Source organism: Antrostomus carolinensis, unplaced genomic scaffold (genome assembly GCF_000700745.2).
Source record: "Antrostomus carolinensis isolate BGI_N321 unplaced genomic scaffold, ASM70074v2 scaffold30737, whole genome shotgun sequence".
NCBI lineage: Eukaryota > Metazoa > Chordata > Aves > Caprimulgiformes > Caprimulgidae > Antrostomus > Antrostomus carolinensis.
Genome location: NW_010329998.1, coordinates 314 through 20,362, shown reverse-complemented (window position 1 = coordinate 20,362; position 20,049 = coordinate 314). Strand labels below are relative to the sequence as shown.

Below are 20,049 nucleotides of genomic sequence, written 5' to 3'. Positions count from 1 at the left end.
TGCCACCTCTCCCCTCCTAGATCAGCTTCTCCTCCTTCTGCGATGAGTTCGACTTCTCCATCTGTCTCTCATCCTCTGCCGCCACCTCCTCCCCTGTCTCCGTCTTCCTGCCTGGGGCCGGGGTGTCCCCAGCGATGGTCCCCAGGACTTTGGTGCTGTGCTCCTGAGCTTTGGCCCTGAGGGCGGCAATGCTGTTTTCTCTCAGTTCCTCCTGGGAAATGGTGGTTTTGGGATCCGGGCCCCTCTCTTCCTTGTCACCCTTGTCAAGCTTGGGCAGGGCCTGGCGCTCCACCTCCGTCTTCCTCCCCGCCTCAGCCGCTGCCTCCAGAGACTTTTTGTGCATCCCTAAAAAGAATTGTTGGTATTCGGGTTTAGAAAAGCGCCTGGGCATGGGAAAGCCATCTTGAACTGAAAACAGCAAAGATAAAGAGAGGCCAGAATTAAGGAAAAGCAGAAACCCTCGCTTCACGCAGCAGTCACGGCCAGCCGCTCGCTCTGGCCCCCGCGCAAGGGCAGCCCAGGAAAGGCAGCTGCCTGCTGGGGGCGGCCCGCCCTGGGGGGCGTTTTTATCAGGGCTGCCCCAAAAGGTCTGTAACTACTCTCCCTTCCATTTCTCTCTGTGAATCTGAAGCTGACTTGTGGGACAAGGGTCTCAGACAGCTGCACAGTTGCCTGAGCTTCACTGAGGCTGGGGAGGGAGCTCCCCCATTGTCTGTTCCTGTATCAACCTGCTTCTCACACAACCCACCCCTCTGCCTCTCTCAGTTTCACAGACAGAAGGACAGGACAGCCCATCATCAAGATGTCAGACACTAGTTTTGGGGCAGAACCAGCCTGAAAGGTCAGAAAGCAGGAAGCAAAGAGCAGGAGTATGGTAGGGTAGCTGCTACCTCCGTGTCTGCACAGAAAATCAAGCAAAACCAGGCAGAAATGCAGCTCCCCCAGGTGCTGAGAGCAGGAGGCAGCAGCAGCATATTTCCCCTGGGACTTGGGGCAAGAAGAGTGCATTTGGGGGTCCCAGCACCCCACACAGCATCACGGAGATGGGGGAGTCAGACTGGGATGACCTCCTGGCTTGGGCAAGGGTTGGAGCCCCTGCTCCAGGGCTGGGCAGGAGGGATGCTTGCGCTGTGGGAGTGGAAGGCTGACACCAGCCTGAGCGTGGGGAGCAAATTCCTGCCCTGGCCAGATCCTGCAGGTCAGGATCCAAGGACCAATAGAGATTTGGGATGAGTGGTCGGACCCTATTGATGAGGGCCACTGGGGGACACAGGGGTGGAGGGCAGCAAGGTGGAGGGGCCTCACCCCGCTGCCCTCTACCCATGTTTTTGGCACAGCTCCAATCACTTCTTTACATCCCCCGGCTTTGTCTTGACCCATTTGCCATCCCCCACGAAGATGGCTACTCTCTTACCCAGGAGCCAAGGGGCACAGGACTCCATAATGCCATCCTTGGCAGACTTGAGGATGGACTCAGGCAGTGGGATGGAGTGACGCACCATGGCACCGTAGAGCCCGTACTCAGCCATCACACTGCTCCTGCCCCAGCACTTCTCCCTCTTCCGCCACTTGGCCCGGCGGTTCTGGAACCAAACCTGGGATGGGCGACAAGGAGGGACATGGGTTTTCTGTGGGGGAGAAGGTGTGTCAGTCCCCTTCCCGCATGGGAATACATGTGTGCTTGTGCAGTGGGATGAAGGCAGATTTGTGGATGCTCATCCTGAAAGCACCGCAACCTCTTCCCCATGCAGCAGCCGCCGGGTATCTCTCCCTCCCTCCCTTGCAGGAGCAATGAGGACCAAGCATAAGAGCAGGTCCCATCCCTCTCTGCAGGATGTAATTAATTTGCCATCGTGGTGTCTTTTTCTAGCAGCTTTTGGCTCTCGTGCCTGGGATTTTCTTTCATTATTTACTGGGTGTCTGAGCTGCGGCACGGGGCTGCGGGCAGCGGTGCCTGCAGGGAGGGCTGGGATGGGGGCGGATGCTCGGCAGAGGCGGGAGAAGGGGGAAGCTGATCTGTGCGCTTCGCCCTGAATTCCCAGTTTGAAAAGCCCCTCATCTTCTCAGAAAATTGGCAGAATAATCTCTGAGCTGTGACCTGGGGAGCAGCAAGCAGAGAGGCGGGTGGCGATGGGGTGGGGGGGATGCTCGCAGAAATCTATTAGCGCTCTCTTTCCGATTTCCATTCCTCTTGTCTCCCTCGCCCTCCTCCCTCCCCAGCTCCCTTCCCTTCCCACTGAGCAGAGGCATCAGCTTTAGATGAAAAATTGCTCGAGGTCTATTCAGAAAGAGGCAAAGGAAGAGTCAGCCCCAGGGGCAGCCCAGGCCTGATTGAAAAATAAGTTAATTTCAGTTTGAATCGATGGGCCTCAGGCACTGAAATATCACGGGAAATTAAAGCAGCTGGTCCCTGGGGAACCACGCCATTGACCTGCGCTAATTAATGCCATGGAGTTACCAGGCCCCTCTCAGAGAGGCAGCCCCTCCCTCCCTGCGGACACCCCAAACACCTCCTCATTTAACTAATTAGACTCACAGAAAATTGGGTGTTAATTTGTTTAGGATTTTTTTTTCTTCTCTATTTTTTTCCCTCCCTTTCCCAGAAAGTACACGGCAGAATGGAAATGAATGGCGGGGTCGCGCTGGCAGATGGATGCTCGGGGTCACTCTGCAATCTTCTCCAACTTGATTGCTTGATTAGGTCGTTAGCACATTAAAAAAAAAAATTGCTTGCCGTCTGGCGCTGGCCTGATGAGTGGGATGAGGCGGGAATCGCCTGGGTAATTTATCTTTTTATACTGCAAAGAATTTGATTTCAATCTGCAGATATATGGAGGTGCCTTTGACACCTGTTTAACATTACAGAGCTGACAGCTTAACCCTCTCTTGTCCTCACCGCCCTTAGCTGTGGGGGAGCTCGGGCTGCAGTGGGGACCACGGGGAGACTGGGGCAGACCCCCAGCTCTGCTGTGGGGACCACGAGACTGATGCCACGGAGCTGGCAAGGCAAGCTCGGCTCTTCTACCTGTGCAGAGGAGAACTGCCCAGCTCCGAAGCCTCACAGGGGCAGAACTGCAGGGTCGGTGGGTGGCTTGCTAGAGCCGGTGACAACCAGCCTTGGCCATTTCCTGGGTGCCTGGCCAGCCTGGCCCCAAAGGGAGCTCTGCAGGGTGGCTGTGGTGGTGGTCCCAGCAGCTGTGATCCCAGCTTCTCCCAGCAGAAGACACTCTGTGCATGTCAGAGGGGATTTTACAGCCAGGCTGTTTTGCCACACATCACCTCCTCTGCATGATAAACAGTCTGATTTACACTTTCATCCTGCCAATATATAACCCCTGGACCACGGATGGCTGCGAATCCACCGGGGCCTGAGCAAGGACCCTCAGGAGCACACAGCTTCCTCTCTCTGCCTGCTCCTCCATGCCCAAGCGACGCAGGGGTTTGCTCGGTGGGTCATGCAGTGTCCTGCTGACAGGGTTTCTCACTCCAGGACACTGCTCCTCCCGCATGGCAGAGCTGGAAGGGGTCAGCTTGTTCCCTTTCTAGCCTCGGCACACATCCCTGTTGTTCCTTCTCACCCACCCAGCCAGGGCAGTGGGGCAGCCACCCCCAACACCTCCATGATGTGAGGGGGCAGCTCAACCCACCAGGGCCGGGAGAGGGATCCTCTCTTTATCCACACACATAAACCAGTACAGTTACATCCCTCACCGCAGAGCTCCTATCCCTTGGCTTCAGGGAAAAATTCCTGCACAACCCAAGGGATGGCACCTGCAAAGCTGCCTTGGTTTGGGGCTGCAGTGTCACCTTTCCTTGTACCCAGAGCAGCTTGCACGGCTTGGCTCTGTACAGCTGTGTTTGTCACCAGTTGCCACACCTGGGATCTCAGCTAGGAACAGGTTTTTACATCACGTACCAATCAGACAACTTTTTAAACTCTCCTCAGTCCTCTTACCCAGGTGCCTCCTCACTGATGCTTTAACCACCCCTCTCTCCCACCCTGATGCCCCAGACATCTCCCCTGCCTCATGCTCCCTTGCCCTTCTCCTTGGCCAGGTCTCACCTCCCCCAGCACTGCCACTAAACCTGCTGCCACGGAGTGTCCATTTTCCTACGTCAGGGCCATGCAAATACCAGAGCCAGCAGAAACTTTGCCATCTGGCAGCTCAATTTTTACTAGAGCCGGTAGAAAATTTTCAATCAAAAAATGCTGATTCAATCACACAGGAAAAACTGTGTCTGGCCAGTGGAAGTGTAATCAAAATTATCTATGGCTTTCTTCTGAATGTTCTATTTTAATCTCGGCCACCTAAAACATGCAAAATCTGTGTCTAAAGCCAAATGGGAAAATCAAAATTACATCAACACCTTAGTAAGATCATTCTGAGATTTTCCAAGCCAATTCTTGTCATTTGATGGGAATTTTCTCTTAGTTTCAACTTGGAAAAAGGAACATTTGAAATCCTAGAATTTCTAGTGGAACAGAAGTTGGGGGGACTGGCCATCTTGCTTTAATAGCAGAAGCCATATCTTGATCTCAGGAATGAAGTCAAATGAAGCTAATGATGCTGAATACTGACTGTTGCTGGGATCAGGACACAGTCCAGCACCTCTGCCACAAGCCCCTCCAGAGCAGCACAGAGGAAAGAGCTCCAGCACAGCGCCGGCAGCCTCCACACCATTTCAGATCAGCAGAATTATTCCCCATGGCTCATTCTCAGGATTTTGCCCTTGTTCAGATGGCTCCATGAGTGGCACTTTCTTCTGGGAGAAGATCTCACTTGATGAGATTGTCTCGATGTGTTATCAAAATTTTCCTGTGCCTTGGTTCCAAGCTGAATTACGCACCAGATTTAGTAATTCTGAGGTATTTTCTGCTGTGTTGGTACATCAGCTACAACTTCTGAGTATTTATTATTGGCGCTCACTTTTCCTCCCTGACTGGGGAAGGTTTCACCCTTACACTTCCATTCACTTGCAGTTTTGGTATTCCATGGAATACCAAATCCCATTTGGCTTTGCTTGGATATGTTTACAACTTCCCCTGGTTCTGTAAAATTCAGCCTGTTTCAGGCAATGTTTAGGTTTGTCCATGTTTGATCTTTCCCCTTCCCATCACATGGGTCAGCTCAGCTTTGTGAAATGCTTTATTGATGTGGCTGTGTACCACACACCTTCCTTTTCATCTGGTTCCCTGTTGCACAGCTCAGGGTATGGTGAAATGATTGTGTTTGAGCTTCCACACTTTATAGCCAGTGGTGAAAACCCCTGATGAATTTTGGACTGAAGTATGCCAGATGTTTGTGCAAACCTATGACAATCTGATGCACAGAGGTGTCTTTTGGAGCAATGTAAATCTTAAGATGATTTACAGCTTTTGATTATCACATGAGCACACGCTGTGAAAGATGGGGAGCTTGTTCCAGGAACTCTATCCTCAAAAAATGGACAATAGAGTAAAGAGGACAAGTGTGGCTTGCTACCCACAGGACACACTAGCATCTGAGTTCAGACCATGCATGCACACTCACTATTTAGCAGCCCAAAGCCCTCTCCCGGGCTGCTCCTGAGGCCTCATGAGTGCTACTCTTCCTACACCAAGGGCTGCATCTGTGGTGGTGACTGCCCCGGCCGAGCAGGGGGCAGCAGCCAAGGACATCTCTGACAAGGCTGCCAGACACCCTCCGTGCACCGGCAGCAGGATAAGACGATGCTCACTTCACAGTGTGCATTGCAAGTGGGTACACCTCTGCACCCTGCAGAAACCACAAGCTCTTCCATATGCATCGAGTTTGGTCCTCTAGGCAAAGAAAAGCTGTGAGACCAAAACCCATCACGTTGCAAAACCTGCTTTCAATATGAAACAGGCAAATAGAGGGTGGTAACGTAACAGCTTGCTCAGAGAGGATCTGCCCATCAGCTCAGTCCCCATCATTTGGTCAGAGCAGAGCATCACACACTCTCTAACCCCACTGGGCAGGTCACACTGACATGGCCTCCTCCAAGAGCAGCCACAGCCTGTCAGCCAAGACAGGAGCAAATGCCTGCACTTTCAGTGTCATCTCCTGGATGTTTGTTCCACATGCCTGTCCTTCTGAGGCCCCCTTACCAAAACCAACAGTACTGCAAAGCCTTATAAACGAGGATTCATCATCTAATTCTCACCCTGAGTGCCCACTGCCCACAGCAGTTAAAGTCGAGGCACCCTGCACTGCACCGCAGGGTTGCGGTGTTTTGGAGTCAAGACTGGCAAGGTTATTCTTGCCAGTTTCCTCCTCTGAGTCACAAATGATGACCAATACTTCTTTGAATTAATGATGATGCCGAGGAGCAAATTGTAGTAGGAGGAATCTCTCATTTTGCAAAGGGACATGAGACTCGATGTGTCCTTGTTATCTGCATTCATCATATTAGTTCGTTTGTTTACCTAATCAGCTCCTGAAACACTGTCTGATAAAGAGAGAAATTTCCTGAAGGCTAGCCATGGGCCAGGAATCTGAATTAGCAAAGCAGTATTTCAAGGCATCTTGGGCATATTGTATCATTTCAGTATTGTTTCAACCTAAAATTTTCACTGGTTACACTCATTTTCTTGGCTCCTGCTTTCCAAGCTGGGGCATACAGACGGGAGAATTGGTAGTGGACAGTTTTGTCTTTCTAAGAAATTAAGGTTATTTTGCCTGCCTAAGCATGCCTCAGCCCTTACAGGAAAAATCCACGCTCGATAATGGGGAATTTTTGCTTCACCAAGTCTCACCTACTGCCTTTGGCATGGCACTTCTGCAGGGGTCTTTCAAGTGGGACGCTTTATGGAGCCTGAGGTGGTCCCAGACCACAGCAGCACAGGCTGAAATGTCCACTAGATGGCCACAAGCAGATGCACGTCCAACCAGGCACTGACAGACACACAGACACTGACACACAGACACACAGACACACCAGCACTCGCCCCACTAGCACACACCTTTGCCAGGTCGCAGGGAGCAGCTGCACTCGGCTGCTGTCAAACCAGAAACTAAGGCAAGGGGCAAAATCCCAAGTTCCTCCAGCAGCAACGCTGAGACCATCTCCCCCCTCCGTGGACTAACAAGCATTTTACCTGCCTTTGCTCTCCGACAAGTGCCCTGACGCAAACCTTCAGCTTAGGGGAGCTGAACTATCACTCTGTAAGATCTCTGCAAAAAAGCTATTTCTGATACTGAGCTCTTCAAGTGAGGACACAGCAGAGAAACCCTATCCTGCCCAGCCAGGCAGCTTGGGAGCTTTCTGGACTTCTGTGACTTTGCCTTGGGTCGTAATTCACTGTCATGGTCCCACCTGACATCACACTGCTGATGGCTTTCTGACCCAACACAGTCATGTCCATCCAGCTCTTCCCCTAGGGATCCAGTCATCTCAGGCTGAACCCCACAGAAGCTGAACCCCACAGAAGCTGAACTTCTCACGTTCACCCACCAGATCTCTTTCCTCTGTGGTGTTTACTGCTGTGGGAAACACACAGACACCTACACCAACAACCTGTAGTTGCTGATGTCCCTTTTCCCACCATGCTGCTCTGGGCTGATCCTGCAAAGCATTGTACACTCTGGCATGGAGAAGCTCTGTTTCTTAGTGCAAGTTCTTCACAACTCTGCCTGCATACTGGTTCCTCCTCTCCTTGATTAGAAAAGCCTGGTTGAGCCCACTCTCCCCCTCTCACCAGAACACTGCTCCTGAAGTCATGCCCAGCAGCATGCCTGGCACTTCGCTGCTGGTGGCTCCAGCTGCAGATCAGAGAGCACCTCCAGCAAACCTCCACACCTGGGGCCCTGCTGCCATCTCAGCACTCAGTTCCTTCTGACAACTACACACCTCCATTTCTACCTTCTTTATTTCCAGCCTAAGCCTCTACAATGAGAGCAGTCAAAACTAAAACCTCTTCTGAAAAAAATAACCATGTCCTCACTGTCATATTAGATGGGGCTGATGGCCCTGGCTGGGTTCAATCCGAGGATGTGAGCACTGCAAAGAACAGCCTCATACCTTCCTCAGAGCATCTCCCTGCCTGCACTCATGGGCTCTGGGCTTTATAATGAATTGCCACAAGAGTGTAAGGTCTGCCTGGGTCCTGGGGCTTCCTCAAATCCCTCCCCTGTATTGATCACCCCAGGAAAGTTTCCTGTCCCCAAGCTGCTGGTGGAGACTGTGTCACTTGCATAAGCCTGGAAATGGTTTATTGCTGTCTTTTCAGATGTAATGTCAAAATTATTGGCACTGTTTATGGTGACATCACTTTCTACGGCTGGTGTAAAGTGGGTATGAAGTTAAATGAGAGCAGTAAAGGTTGCACATGGGCTGCATCACTGATTACAGGACTCATCATCCCTCCTCCCACTGAATACTGGGAAAGAGCTTTCTGAGCTCACATTAGAAAGAGCAATTCCTGTACATGGCATGGCAAAAGCCCTGCCTGGTAATAGATGGAGTTGTGTCCAACTCACTTAGCTAACAGGCCCAACCAGATGTACGGAGATGAGCTGTGAGATGGTACTCATCTCTCTTGAGCAAAGACATGATAGTTTGTCCAAGCTTGGGTCTTCTCTACACTAAACTGGTATGGCTCCATATAGGCTGCCAGATGCTGGGACATGGTAGATAAACACCCAGATTCCTCTTTTCCTAACATATTGATTGAAAAACAAGAAAAGCATCAGGGTGGTGGGTGTATGACTGACACAGGCAAGCTAGCAAGGGTGCATCATCCATCATCCTAGTCCACACAAACCCAGGGATACATTTATCATCAACACAAGGGGTGATACTGCACAGAGCATCCATCCTTTGGGTGCTCACAATGCCTGGCTCCATTAACCAAGCTGATATCCTGCCTGTGTTATTTCATTTGCCTCCTTTTTCTCTGCTAAAACTGCTCTGCAGCTCCTCTGGCACAGACTAAATGTTAGCGTAGGTGTTCATACACATCCGTATGCAATGCTCTCTGTGAACATGTGGGGCTGCATCATAGTATCACCTTCACGTTAGACCAAGGAGAGTCCGGGCAGTGGGAGGAGAAATGGCACATCTCCCTCCATGATGCCTTCCAATGAGCACCAAAATCTGAGCTTGGCACACCAGTCTTCCTCAGGGGCTGCAGAGCACTGCCTGTTCTCTGGGGCTGCCCCCTGCATGCCAGAAGCAGCTGCATGTTGCCCTTTCCTTTATCAGTACACACAGAGCACAGGGCAAAGGTGCGCTCTGGCCTTCTCCAGATGAAACATAGGACCCCGAGGCTGTGCATCAGCAGGAGATGGTGTCTGCAGCACTACCTGGTGCCCATCATTTCCAGAGATAAGGCTCAAGCCCATCCTTGCGTGCATGAGGACAGCCCACAAAGTCTCCCCTGAGGGCTACAGCACAGGCTCACCAATGCACGGGAACCCTTGGCGCTTGGAACCATTAGCTAGAAGAAATCTACTGAAACATGTTATCAATTGTAAAATGTTGTACCATGTTGTGATAAGTTTCCATGCAGCAGCTTGCACTGAGCACCAAAAGGAGAAAGTTGCAGTCCTTTACAAGATACATGGTAAGGATGGTGTTTGCAATTCCTTGCCTCATGCAGTAAGATATCTAATCACCCAACCTCAGCAAAACCTTCACCAGGTTCTCCTGAATCTGGGGAAGGAGGAGGACGACCAGAGCCAAAGAGCAGGCCAGAACAGCAGCTGTCCCCTGACCACCACCCAAGTGGTCAGGACTAGCAATTAGGTTGGCCGCACTGGGGTGGCCCTTCAGACCTCTACTCCTACCAAGCGTCTTCTCCTGGCTCTACCTGTTTCTCATCTCAGTGTGACCTTCACCTTTTTGTGGAACTCAGCTCCAGGATTTTTCACATGACACCTTATAGCTGCAAAAGACTCATGTTTCAGGCGCTCGCCATTGCTGTGACACTGACACGTGCAGCTGACATTGCAGCTGACATTGCCAGGTTGGGCTAGTGCACAGCACAGCTGATGGTGTGACCCGCAGAGCTGGCAACATGCAACCTGCTCCTGGATACTGCTCGCAGAAGGACAGCACATCCAAGCTTACCAGGGCATTCCCAGCTATGACCCGTGCTTAGTTCACCCAGGCTATGATCTCCAACGCAGGGATCCTCCCTCAGTTGTCACTCTGCCACTGAAGCCTTGATCTCAGTCATGGTCATCATATAAGCTCAACGAGTTGATGCAACCAACTAAAAAATGGCAGGGCACTGCAGTGACAGTCATGGAGGACACTGAGTTGGAAGGATGGTAGTGAAGCCAGAGACATGAAGGGACCTAAAGTGTCTGAAACACCTTCTGGATATAAAACAAATTGTCTTGGAATGGACATCACTGGCTCATTGGGCTAAGAGCAGTGATCAGCACAGGTGCTCATCACGTACATTTAGATGGATGAGTTGGCTAGATCCTTCCGAGGGGTTGTTTCCCAACAACACTCAGTTCAGCCTCCCTCTGGGTGAGCCAAGCAGTGCCCTTGGAGAGGAAAGGGTAGCATGGATGAGAAGGTATTCCCCCCGGTGGCATACTCTGTGGACCCTGTGGGTCCCAGAGGCACGTGTGGGCAGCCTGGTTGCACTGGCCTGGCTGAGCAACACCAGTACGGGCTAACCCAGCCTGCAACGTGCTGCTGCTTATCCAAATTGTAGCAGGTCAGCTCCAACAGTCAGGCAGGAGTCAGACAGTAGGTTACTTCTAGACCAGAGAGGGGACATAATCCTCATATTTATGAATGTCCAACATGCATGCTATGGACCTTTAGTCCATAGTCCATGCTATGGACCTTTAGTCCATTAGTCACAGGAAGGTGATCAGGTATAAGCACTTGCATTCCCTCGCTATGAATGTGGGGAGAAAGCTGCAGCTGACAACTCCAGTAACGACAGCCAAAGTTTCAGCCCTGCCCTTGCTTGGGCAGTTGGGAGCCTAACAGAAACCCACTGAAACAGAAACCAGGGAGAAAACTGTGCTTCTTGCACCAGGCAGGTCCTAAACTGAACATTTCTTGCTGCTCTCAGGGCAGTGCTGCTCAGAATAGACAGAAGAATGCCTGATGCTTCCTCATAGCCCCTGATGAAAGTGGTCTCTGGAAGCCATCTTTGCTATAGGATATTGTAGCAACAGTTTGTCTCTCATCTCAGTTTCTTTTCTGCACAGAAGAACCTGCCAGCCTCACATGTAGGGAGATCAGGGTCATCTGCATGTCTGCTGAGTACTAGACTTCTCAACAGCTTGGGGCATGAGGCAGATGGTACAATTTTTTATATATTTTTGCACAGACCTGTGCAAAACCTGGCTCACAGAACACCCACAAAGAAGGACAATGAAAAGGCAGAGGAGGTTCTTTCTGGTTTCTGCCAGAAAAGAATGCGAAGAACTTGTTGAGATTTATCAGGGTAAAAGATAAACAGTACAGAGAAAAATAGATCCATTAAGAAATAAAAGGGAGAGTAAATTAACCATGTCTCTAAAGTGCCTTTGTTATTGAACTGTTGAAAAAAATCTCTATTCAAAGCTAGGAAAGGAGGAAAAGTTTATGATAAAGGGTCATTAAAGAAAAACCTGAACACACAACCATCAGCTGGTCCCTCTGCCAGGCATCCTAAGGCTGGAGGGGAATTAAGTATTGAACTTGCTTGGCTGCCCAATTATTTTTTTCAAAATCAGTTGTGGAAAACTGTAGCGCTATCAGAGGAGAGAAAAGAAAGTTCATCATTAAAAGGAGTGAGTGCAAGTGTTCCCAGCACACGGACTTAGGGCACTGTTTCCAGAAGAGCTTAAATGATCAAGGAACCACAGTACCTCGGCTAACTCAGAGAAGTGTTACCCTTAAACTACTGTTGTTAAGGAAACAGGGAGATAAATGTGGGGAAGACAGGCTGAGTTGTCACAGCCTGGCATTAGGCCTGCACAGCCATTCCTCATTGTCCTGGCCACAATGGGGAAGGTCCTTGCCAAGGCACTCCACAGCAATGGGCTACAGTATATTTTGGTGCCTTCCTGTCTTTCCTGTCACAGGTAGTGCCCCAGCACTTGAAGGTGTCTGACCCTCAGTGACAGTCTCTTCAAACCACCGAGAGAACAGGAAAGGAGCTGTCACTGCAAAGTCCCATTTCCCTCCTGATGCTGTGGAGGAGCACACCAAAACCACACTGTCCCTTATGCTGTGACAGCCATAAACATCTTGCAAGGAACACAGCAGAAGGCAAGGACAGGCAAGTTTGGTTTTATTTGATTTTCTGTCCCATTTAGAAAATTGGTCTGTGGCTGCAGCAACACAGGGACTGAACATAGAGGGATAAAGTTGTACCTGGGAATACACAATATTCATACCTCTATACTTCCATCTCTGCTCTAAAAAACACCTTTTAAACCTACAGCCCCAGCTGTACCAGCGTAGATCCCACAAGCTGGGCAGGTAACCTGCACGGTCTTACAACAAGCAGAGAAGTCCCCACTTCACAGTAAGCTTAAGAGATGTTCCTGGTTCTCCGTTTCCCTTCCTGTCTCCTGCCTCATTTTTTTCCCTCTGTCTAAAGACATGCAGCATAAGACTTTCCTTTGGGAAGACTTGCCTGGGCCCCTGCGCTCGCCCATCACCCAGCCCCTCTGTTTGCAGCTATGGTAATTAACTTGTAAACGAAGTTCTAGCACATGGACTGAAAATGGGCCATAGATAAAGGGTAATGAAAACACTCCATTACAGAAAGGGCCAAATTAAACAACTCTTAATTGAAAAATGGAAATTAATATGAATTTAGATCAACTAAACAAGCATGTTATTGAAGAGGCAGCAAAGTGGATGAACTCCTCACATACCAATTAAAGACATGGAGGCAGAGATGCAGCATAAGCCATGAGAAACACCCATAATCATATTCTCACCAAGCCAGTAAGTTTGATTAGTTTTATTACTCTCACTAGTACACTTCCTACATTTCTAAAAGCAAAAGGGAAGATAATGACACTTAGCTGGTCTCACACTGCTGTGGCTTGCCCCAGTGCTCAGAAATTATTGGCAAAAGTAGCCAACACTAGCTGCTCAGCTCTGTTTCATTACTAACTTATTGCAAGGTTCTTAAAAAAAAAGTTTTGAAATGGTTGGCTTACACAGCAGCAACACTTTCAGCTTCTCCATCACCTCAGTAATCTACTTCCAACCACCCTAATCGCTCTGGTAATTTCCCTCCAGCTACACAATCTCCGTGACTGTGCCGTATGGAGATACTGGTGGGAACACACTGGCACTGTGCCTCGTGCTGGCTTTTCTCTCTTCTAAGTGTGAGACTCACACAAAGTTTTAGCAAGAGCAGACAGGTCCCTTGCATATTGAGATTAAAAGTGGCAAGCATAGGCTTAGAAAAACCAACACCACTAGTACTTTCTGCAGCACTAAGAAATCCCATGGCAGCCATTCCAGGCACAGATTCAGGAAAGGTCAGCAACTGCATGGAGCAATCATCCCCATCCCACACTTATACCATGGGGTCAGGACTACAATTCAACGGTCTGCAGCAAGCAGGAAAAGTTGGCAGGAGGGGGAGAAGCCAGGGCTGCTACAGCTTCATAAAGTCAATTTTTCCTTGACACTTTATATTGTGTTTCTTCAGGGGACTCTGTGGGTTCATTCCTGAGCTCCTCAGTGCAATACATGTTCCTCAGGCCTTTCCAAATTATGTTCACCTCTAAATACAGAACATGTTTGCAAAACTGAAGCAAGGTAAGCCTCTTCTTCTGGAAAAATACTCTTGGTATGAATGCTTCCCTCCAGGTGACCATCCCTCCCGATTCCTCCATCCCCATTCAACTCCTAATAGCCTATACAGTGATCCTGAAAGCAATACATTTTCAACTAGATATTTAGTTGATTTTGTTTTGTTTTTAGCCAAAATTGACACCTTAGCTGCCTGACAAAGCTTGCTGCGTACACAGACAATCCCCTCTCCTCACACATGGCACCAGCATCTCCTTGGAGTTCCTTTTACTTATGTGAGCAATTTTATTTGTCACAAAATTCTTCATCTATGCAATTACCATACAATCATTTAACAACACAAACTGTTGTTTGTAGCACTTTTTAAAGCACTTTTCTTCTCTTTTTAAATTTATTAGTTCCCTTAAAAGGTGAATTTAGCATGACCACAATGGCAGTCAAGATCTTATTTTTTAGAAATAGTGAACTGGTTAATCGATTTATTTGATCAGAAGGAGACATACTGTAATGACAAATATACACAGTCATTTCAATACCCTAAATCAAACTGTTACTGAACTTTAATATTATAGATACTGGTGCTGGAAGTTTGGAACTGTCACATATTAATAAATTTGATAAGGGTAACTAAAATCTACACATTACACTTAAGAGTATCTCTTATGAGAAAGACACTGATTAAGTCAGCTGTCAGAATACTTGTCAGCTTGAGGCTATCTCAAATACTTCAAATTGTCTATTAAGGGTATAATTCTCCATGGGAATCTACTTACCTCACCTGGATTTGACAGAAAGTTCTGGGTTTATTCTAATAACAGCACTTCAACTCTTCTGAATATTCTTTCAAATACTTTGACTAATGAAGTCTTTTTCTAGTATCTTGCAAAACGGCCAAAGTGACATCTGGTCTGACTTGTGCAAAGTGTCTCACTGAGAAAGTTAAACTGTTTCCTCATACTGCCCAATGTGAGGATGCTCACGTTCTTTCTAGAAGCAGCCAGCTCCATCCAGGAGGAAGTTGCATGCAGTGTGAAAGGGTGCAGCCTCATCAGCTGAACTGGTGAGAACATAGCCAATGTGCAGCTGTAGGCAAGTGGTCCCTTATCTCCAGCAAGAATGACAGGCAGGATGGGCTTTACAGAAGAACAACCACATGATTAAGAGACTAGCGTGTGATTTATGAATAATTATTTAAGAAAAGATCTTCACAGCTTGCTAAAGCAATGATGAAAACCAAAAGTGACAGCCAGGAGAAGAAATAACTTAGATTTATTTAAAGAGTGTGAACACCATAACAAGGGAGAACAAATTAGGTGCACACAAAAGGGGCTAAAGTTGAAAAGGAACACGAGATGAAGTACAAAGAAGCATGACCAAGGTTGGGAATTATCTTCTTATGGCTTGGGACACAAGAAAAAAAAATCCATGGAAAAGGAAACTTTGTACAATATGTGGTAATGGACAATCGGGTGCTGACCCCTTGGAAAGATTAGTGGGAACTAACAGGTCTCCCCCCATCATCAGTCCTCAGGACTCCTGCGTGACCCTGACGCTCACCCTGGCACAGTGCTCATGCTCTCACACAACAGATGCCACAGAAATCCTGCTGTTTCTCATGACTTCTCCTTTCATGATGAGTGAAAGTGTCACTCACAAGCACTTTCTCCTGGAATACTTGTGCAATTAGCAAAGTCTGATGTTCAGAACAGCCACACCACGGGGTGTTTCTGCCATCCAAGTCTAACCTGATCTCTGGGGCAGAGGGATCACAGTAAGGAACACTCCTAAGTTTAAAAACTCTGCAGTGCAGGAAGAGTAGGCAGTTGTTTATTAGCCAGCTGCAGAATGACACGCCAGCAGCAAGTCAGCGAGAGCCGAAATAGGTTACCCATTACTGCACTTTCAAATCAGATGAGGCACTGATTCTCAGAACTAGAAGGATGCTCCAGATGCTGAAGCAGCACGTGCAGTGCCTGGCTCTGCACTCCCTGCCATAACATGTCCCTCCACCTCACCTATAGTGAGAGCCCTCAGCTCTGGCCACAGAAGAAACGGTGCCTCTGCAGTTCAACATACACTGTGACACTGAAGGAACGTCTTCCTTGAAAAGGCCCTTTATGGGAAATCAAAGAACCTTCTTTCCAGCCCAGCATCAGATGGTGGGTGCAGGCAACGCTAAATTCCTAACAGGTCTTTAACCTCTTGACTTGATATTCTATAGGTCACACGTGGAGAAATGACCCTCCATCCAGCTTGCTTTCTCTAGAGGCAAAGCATCAGGGCATTTGCTAATCCTAATGCATCAGGTAGGATTTCAGATGACAGGACATTATTTCTGAAGACTGCTGGAAATCCTGTCAGCACACAGGTTATCTACAAGCCGTTAGGTCAGCAGGACTCCTGCCAGGACAACAGGATAAGAAGCACAACTTGTTTCTATAAAAATGTCACTCTAGCTTGCGCACAAGAATGAGGGCAGTGAGGGGGCCTCAGGACTGAGAGGAAAAGGGCTGCAGTTTTGTTTGGGAGATCTCCCTGTCCCTGCGCAGGCTCCTGCCTCAGCAGTTTCCAGCATCAGCGTTACCTTGTTCAATGCTCTGTGAGCTATGTTCCAAACCTGCGAGGGAGCAGCCTCCTGGGCTGTCTCTTTAGCAAAGAAAGAGCACAGGCTGAAGGAACAGATCCGTGAATGCTGGACGTGCCTGCAGAGGGGCTGAGCCGAAGGAAGTACCAGGGAAACCAGGACCCTCTCAACACCACATGGCACTCAGGCCAATGCTTCTTGTAGAAACTGCTATGCACCAGCCACAGAGGCACCCCTGCCAGTGTGCAGGAGATCAGGCCAGTTTAACCTGCAGCCAGCCAAGAAACATCACCTGCCCCAGCAAAACAGGCTCAGGCCATTACATCCCTGTGCCTTGTGCAGCCACCTGGTGGGAGCGAGGCATGGGGGGAAAGAGGCAGCAGAAGCTGCTGGTGCCCACCCTTGTGAACTTCATGTTTGGTTTGTACAAGGACATTGTGCCTCCCATGCTGTCCACAACATCTGCCAGTCTTCTCTGGCTTTTTAGGCTGCAATGATTGCTTGCATACTGGCGGCCACTCATGCTGCTGGCTGCTGCTCCTGACCGCCGGAGGATTCACCACACTGTGGTGATACTCCATACTGCCTCATTCTACCTCCTCGCAATGGCATGACAGGACTGGCACGCAATTAAACCCCAAACATTAAAAATAATTTTTAAAAAAATTATCCCCAGAAATTTCAGGAAAGCTTTGCTTGAGGAGGAAAAGGCAGTTACTATGCAGAGATGGTGCAAACACCTAAATAGGACTCACCCATTATTCCCACACTGTCGTCCTAGCTGCCTGCGACATCCCTGCCATCCTCCTGCACCCAAAGGAGCAAAGAGGTTTTTTGGAGCTCTTTCCCTCCCACACTTCCCACCCAGACCCAGTCTCTGGAGACTCTCTTCTTGCTTATACCACCAAGACCTTGAAAGTGGGTCTTTCCTTGCACGTCAGTTCCCCTTCAATGATTTAGGATTCCCTCTGTTACACACATCCCGAACCACAGGTACAACACACCATGTACAGCACATGTTGACATACAAACAACAAATACACATCTGCCAAGGACAGCTGATCTGGCTACCTACTCCTGGAGAGCAGGGGAGTGGACAGCCTGGGGAGGTTTATTTAGAGCAACGTCAGGCTTCCCATGCCACTGCCTTTTCTTCTGGGAAGGATGAACATGGCTGAGAGGGGCAGGATAAGGGAGTCCAAGAGATATGATTACCTGTATCCTGTCTTCTGGCAACTCTGTTTTCATGGCCAACATCTCTCTAGCATATACGTCAGGATAGTGGGCCTCATTGAAGGCCTTTTCCAGCTCCTCCAGTTGGTAGGATGTGAAGATTGTCCTGAGGGGAGCAAAACTCTTTGATCAAAAAACATAAGAAGAAGCAAAGATAATGAAGAGTCAGAGAAATGGACACAGAAGCTACAGAAACCTGGCTAACCTGGTAACACAGAGCTTTCCCCCCACATCTCCTGTGTTTCTGTGCACAAAAGGTCAAGTGCCAGGGTGAAAGGAGAACCAGAAAATACCAGAAGACAGCGCTTTAAACAGTTACAAATCACCTTCCCTTTAGGGACTTCCCTCTGGAGACACCAGCAGTGAGCACTCGCAATCAGCACTGATGGCAGCTGCTCTTCCATCTCAGATCCAGCTGTCTCTTGTGAGGACCCTGGGGGTGTCCCTGTCCCTCACCCCCTCTCTGAGAGGAGAGCATATCCACCCCTGGCCTGGCTTAAAGCCACCCCCCCTCCTGCTCTTGCATCCAGAGGTTTCTTAACCCTTTGTTAGTCACGCTGAGATAAAGCAGCATCCCCTCATTACCCCATCTGGAGAAGTGCTGAGCCCTTCCCCAGCTGCTGGTCCGTCTCCTCTTCAGTCTCCATGAGCAAATAGTCCTCTCCTGGAGCCCCAGTCCTCAGCTGAATCCTCCAAAAGGTTTTATCCACTCTGCTCCCCACTGCTTTTCACCAGTCCTTCCCTAGGAGAGCCAGTGCCAGCTCCTTTCCTCTACCTTTACCCTGGTTGCTTTCACTCCGATATCCCATTAGCTGCTCCCTGCCAGTTTGCATTACCCCATTATCCTCTGGAAATCCTCCTGGACCGCCCTGGGCGGGCAGGAGCCCAACCCGCCTCTGCGCAGCCAGTTCTCAGCTCGGGACAACCAGATTGAAAAATCAGCAGCTGGAAAGCCGAGACGGATGAAAGCCGTTCTCCAGGGGATGGAGGAGAGGTCTCGGACCACTTCCACTCCCCTGAGGGTTCAAACTCCCACCCTCCAACGCCTCCCGGTACACAAAACGATTTTCGATAAAAACTAACAACACTCCAACGGCAAAAATAACCCCCAACGAATTGCAGCCTTTGTTCAAAATAAACGTATAAATGTATCATCGAACTAAGAAACATGTAGCTCTGAGAAGGGGGAAAGAAAGAGGAACAAAAAGTCTTTTTCTAAAATACATCCAAATTTCAGAAAAGCCCTGCAGTTCCGGAGAGCATAAACAGAAAATCTCAGAAATATTCTCCGCTGTTCAGAATCGAAAGGCTCCCACCAGATCGATAACATTACTAACAAAAGCAGCATGCAAATGCAAGGGACCTGCCTGCGATCAGATCCTTCTCTACATTCACTCCTAAATCCATTCTTTTTTCAAACAGTTTTCCTTCAGCTCCGACAAACGTGTGAACTCTAGGGACAGCACAGGCACATTCACTCGTGTATTTTTTTCTCTCTGGGACCACAGGAAAAATTATTCCAATGTTGATCCCGTTTAGATTTCAAGCATTCCGCTCCACCCTCTGACCAGAGCGCCGAAGCCCAGCAAGGCTCACGGGCGGGCGGGTTTTGCTTGACATTCAGCTGAAGTTTTCCCCTTTAGCTCTCGTCCCTGGGTAGCTCCTGTCTCTTTTGCAATCCACAATCCACTCTCTCTTTGGGTGTTTCGATCCTGCAGGTATCTGCAGACTGTTGGTCTGTCATCTCCCAGCCTGGTACAACTAGAGGTCTTAACCATTTAGCACAGAATATACAACTGCAGCTAAGTGTTTCAGGTTTGTTTCTGTCTAGAACTGAAAATAAAACAAATCTGAATTTCATTTCCTCTCTCCCACCAAGACCGTGACCTGCACACCAGCCCCTGCCGTGTTTTCACCTCGCCCTGTCCGGTCCACAACGAAAACGAAGCCGTATTTACTCCAGAGCACCCAAACTGGGAGCATTTGCCTGGGGAGAGACCCCGGGTTTGGGATGAGCCCTCCCGACCGAGCCTCCTGTTGCACGAGTAGCAGGGACTCTCCTGGGAGAGCTCGGCTCCTTCCACCCTGCATCCTGCTAAGCTTTCACTGGAGCATCTTTTAATCCACCCTCCCTGCACCGTGGCAGGATTGATTTAATTATTCCTAAATCACCCTCGGTGGATGGTGTCTGGCCTTCCTTTGTCCTGACTCTCCTGCCACAGCAATGCCAGAACCCAACACGGGATTTTTCGTTTCTGTTTATGAGGTGCAGACAATCCAACTCCATTTTAACTGTGGGAGAAGTCCGGCAAAGTCTGTTACCCCGACTGTCCCCGGGGGGAAACCAAATCCCCTCCGGATCTCCCAAAGTGGATCTTCGTTTCCTTAAGCAATTCTCCAGCCTTCTTCAGCTTCTCTGCAGGCTTTGTCTTATTCCCAACTATTTAATCTATCCGCAAAATATTTATTTATAAGTAATAAAATATTTAAATAAT

At 49.0% G+C, this 20,049-nt stretch overlaps 1 protein-coding gene across 1 annotated transcript; it reads right to left on the bottom strand.

The window, feature by feature from the left end:
• Positions 1-16: 16 nt before the first annotated feature.
• VSX2 (visual system homeobox 2) lies at positions 17-18,201 on the bottom strand. Its single transcript, XM_029086159.1, has 4 exons — positions 18,140-18,201; positions 17,537-17,660; positions 1,415-1,595; positions 17-408 (listed from the first exon to the last, which is right to left on the bottom strand). The coding sequence occupies exons 1-4, from the start codon at positions 18,199-18,201 to the stop codon at positions 17-19; spliced, it is 759 nt and encodes a 252-aa protein (XP_028941992.1).
• Between the last annotated feature and the right edge of the window lie 1,848 nt (positions 18,202-20,049).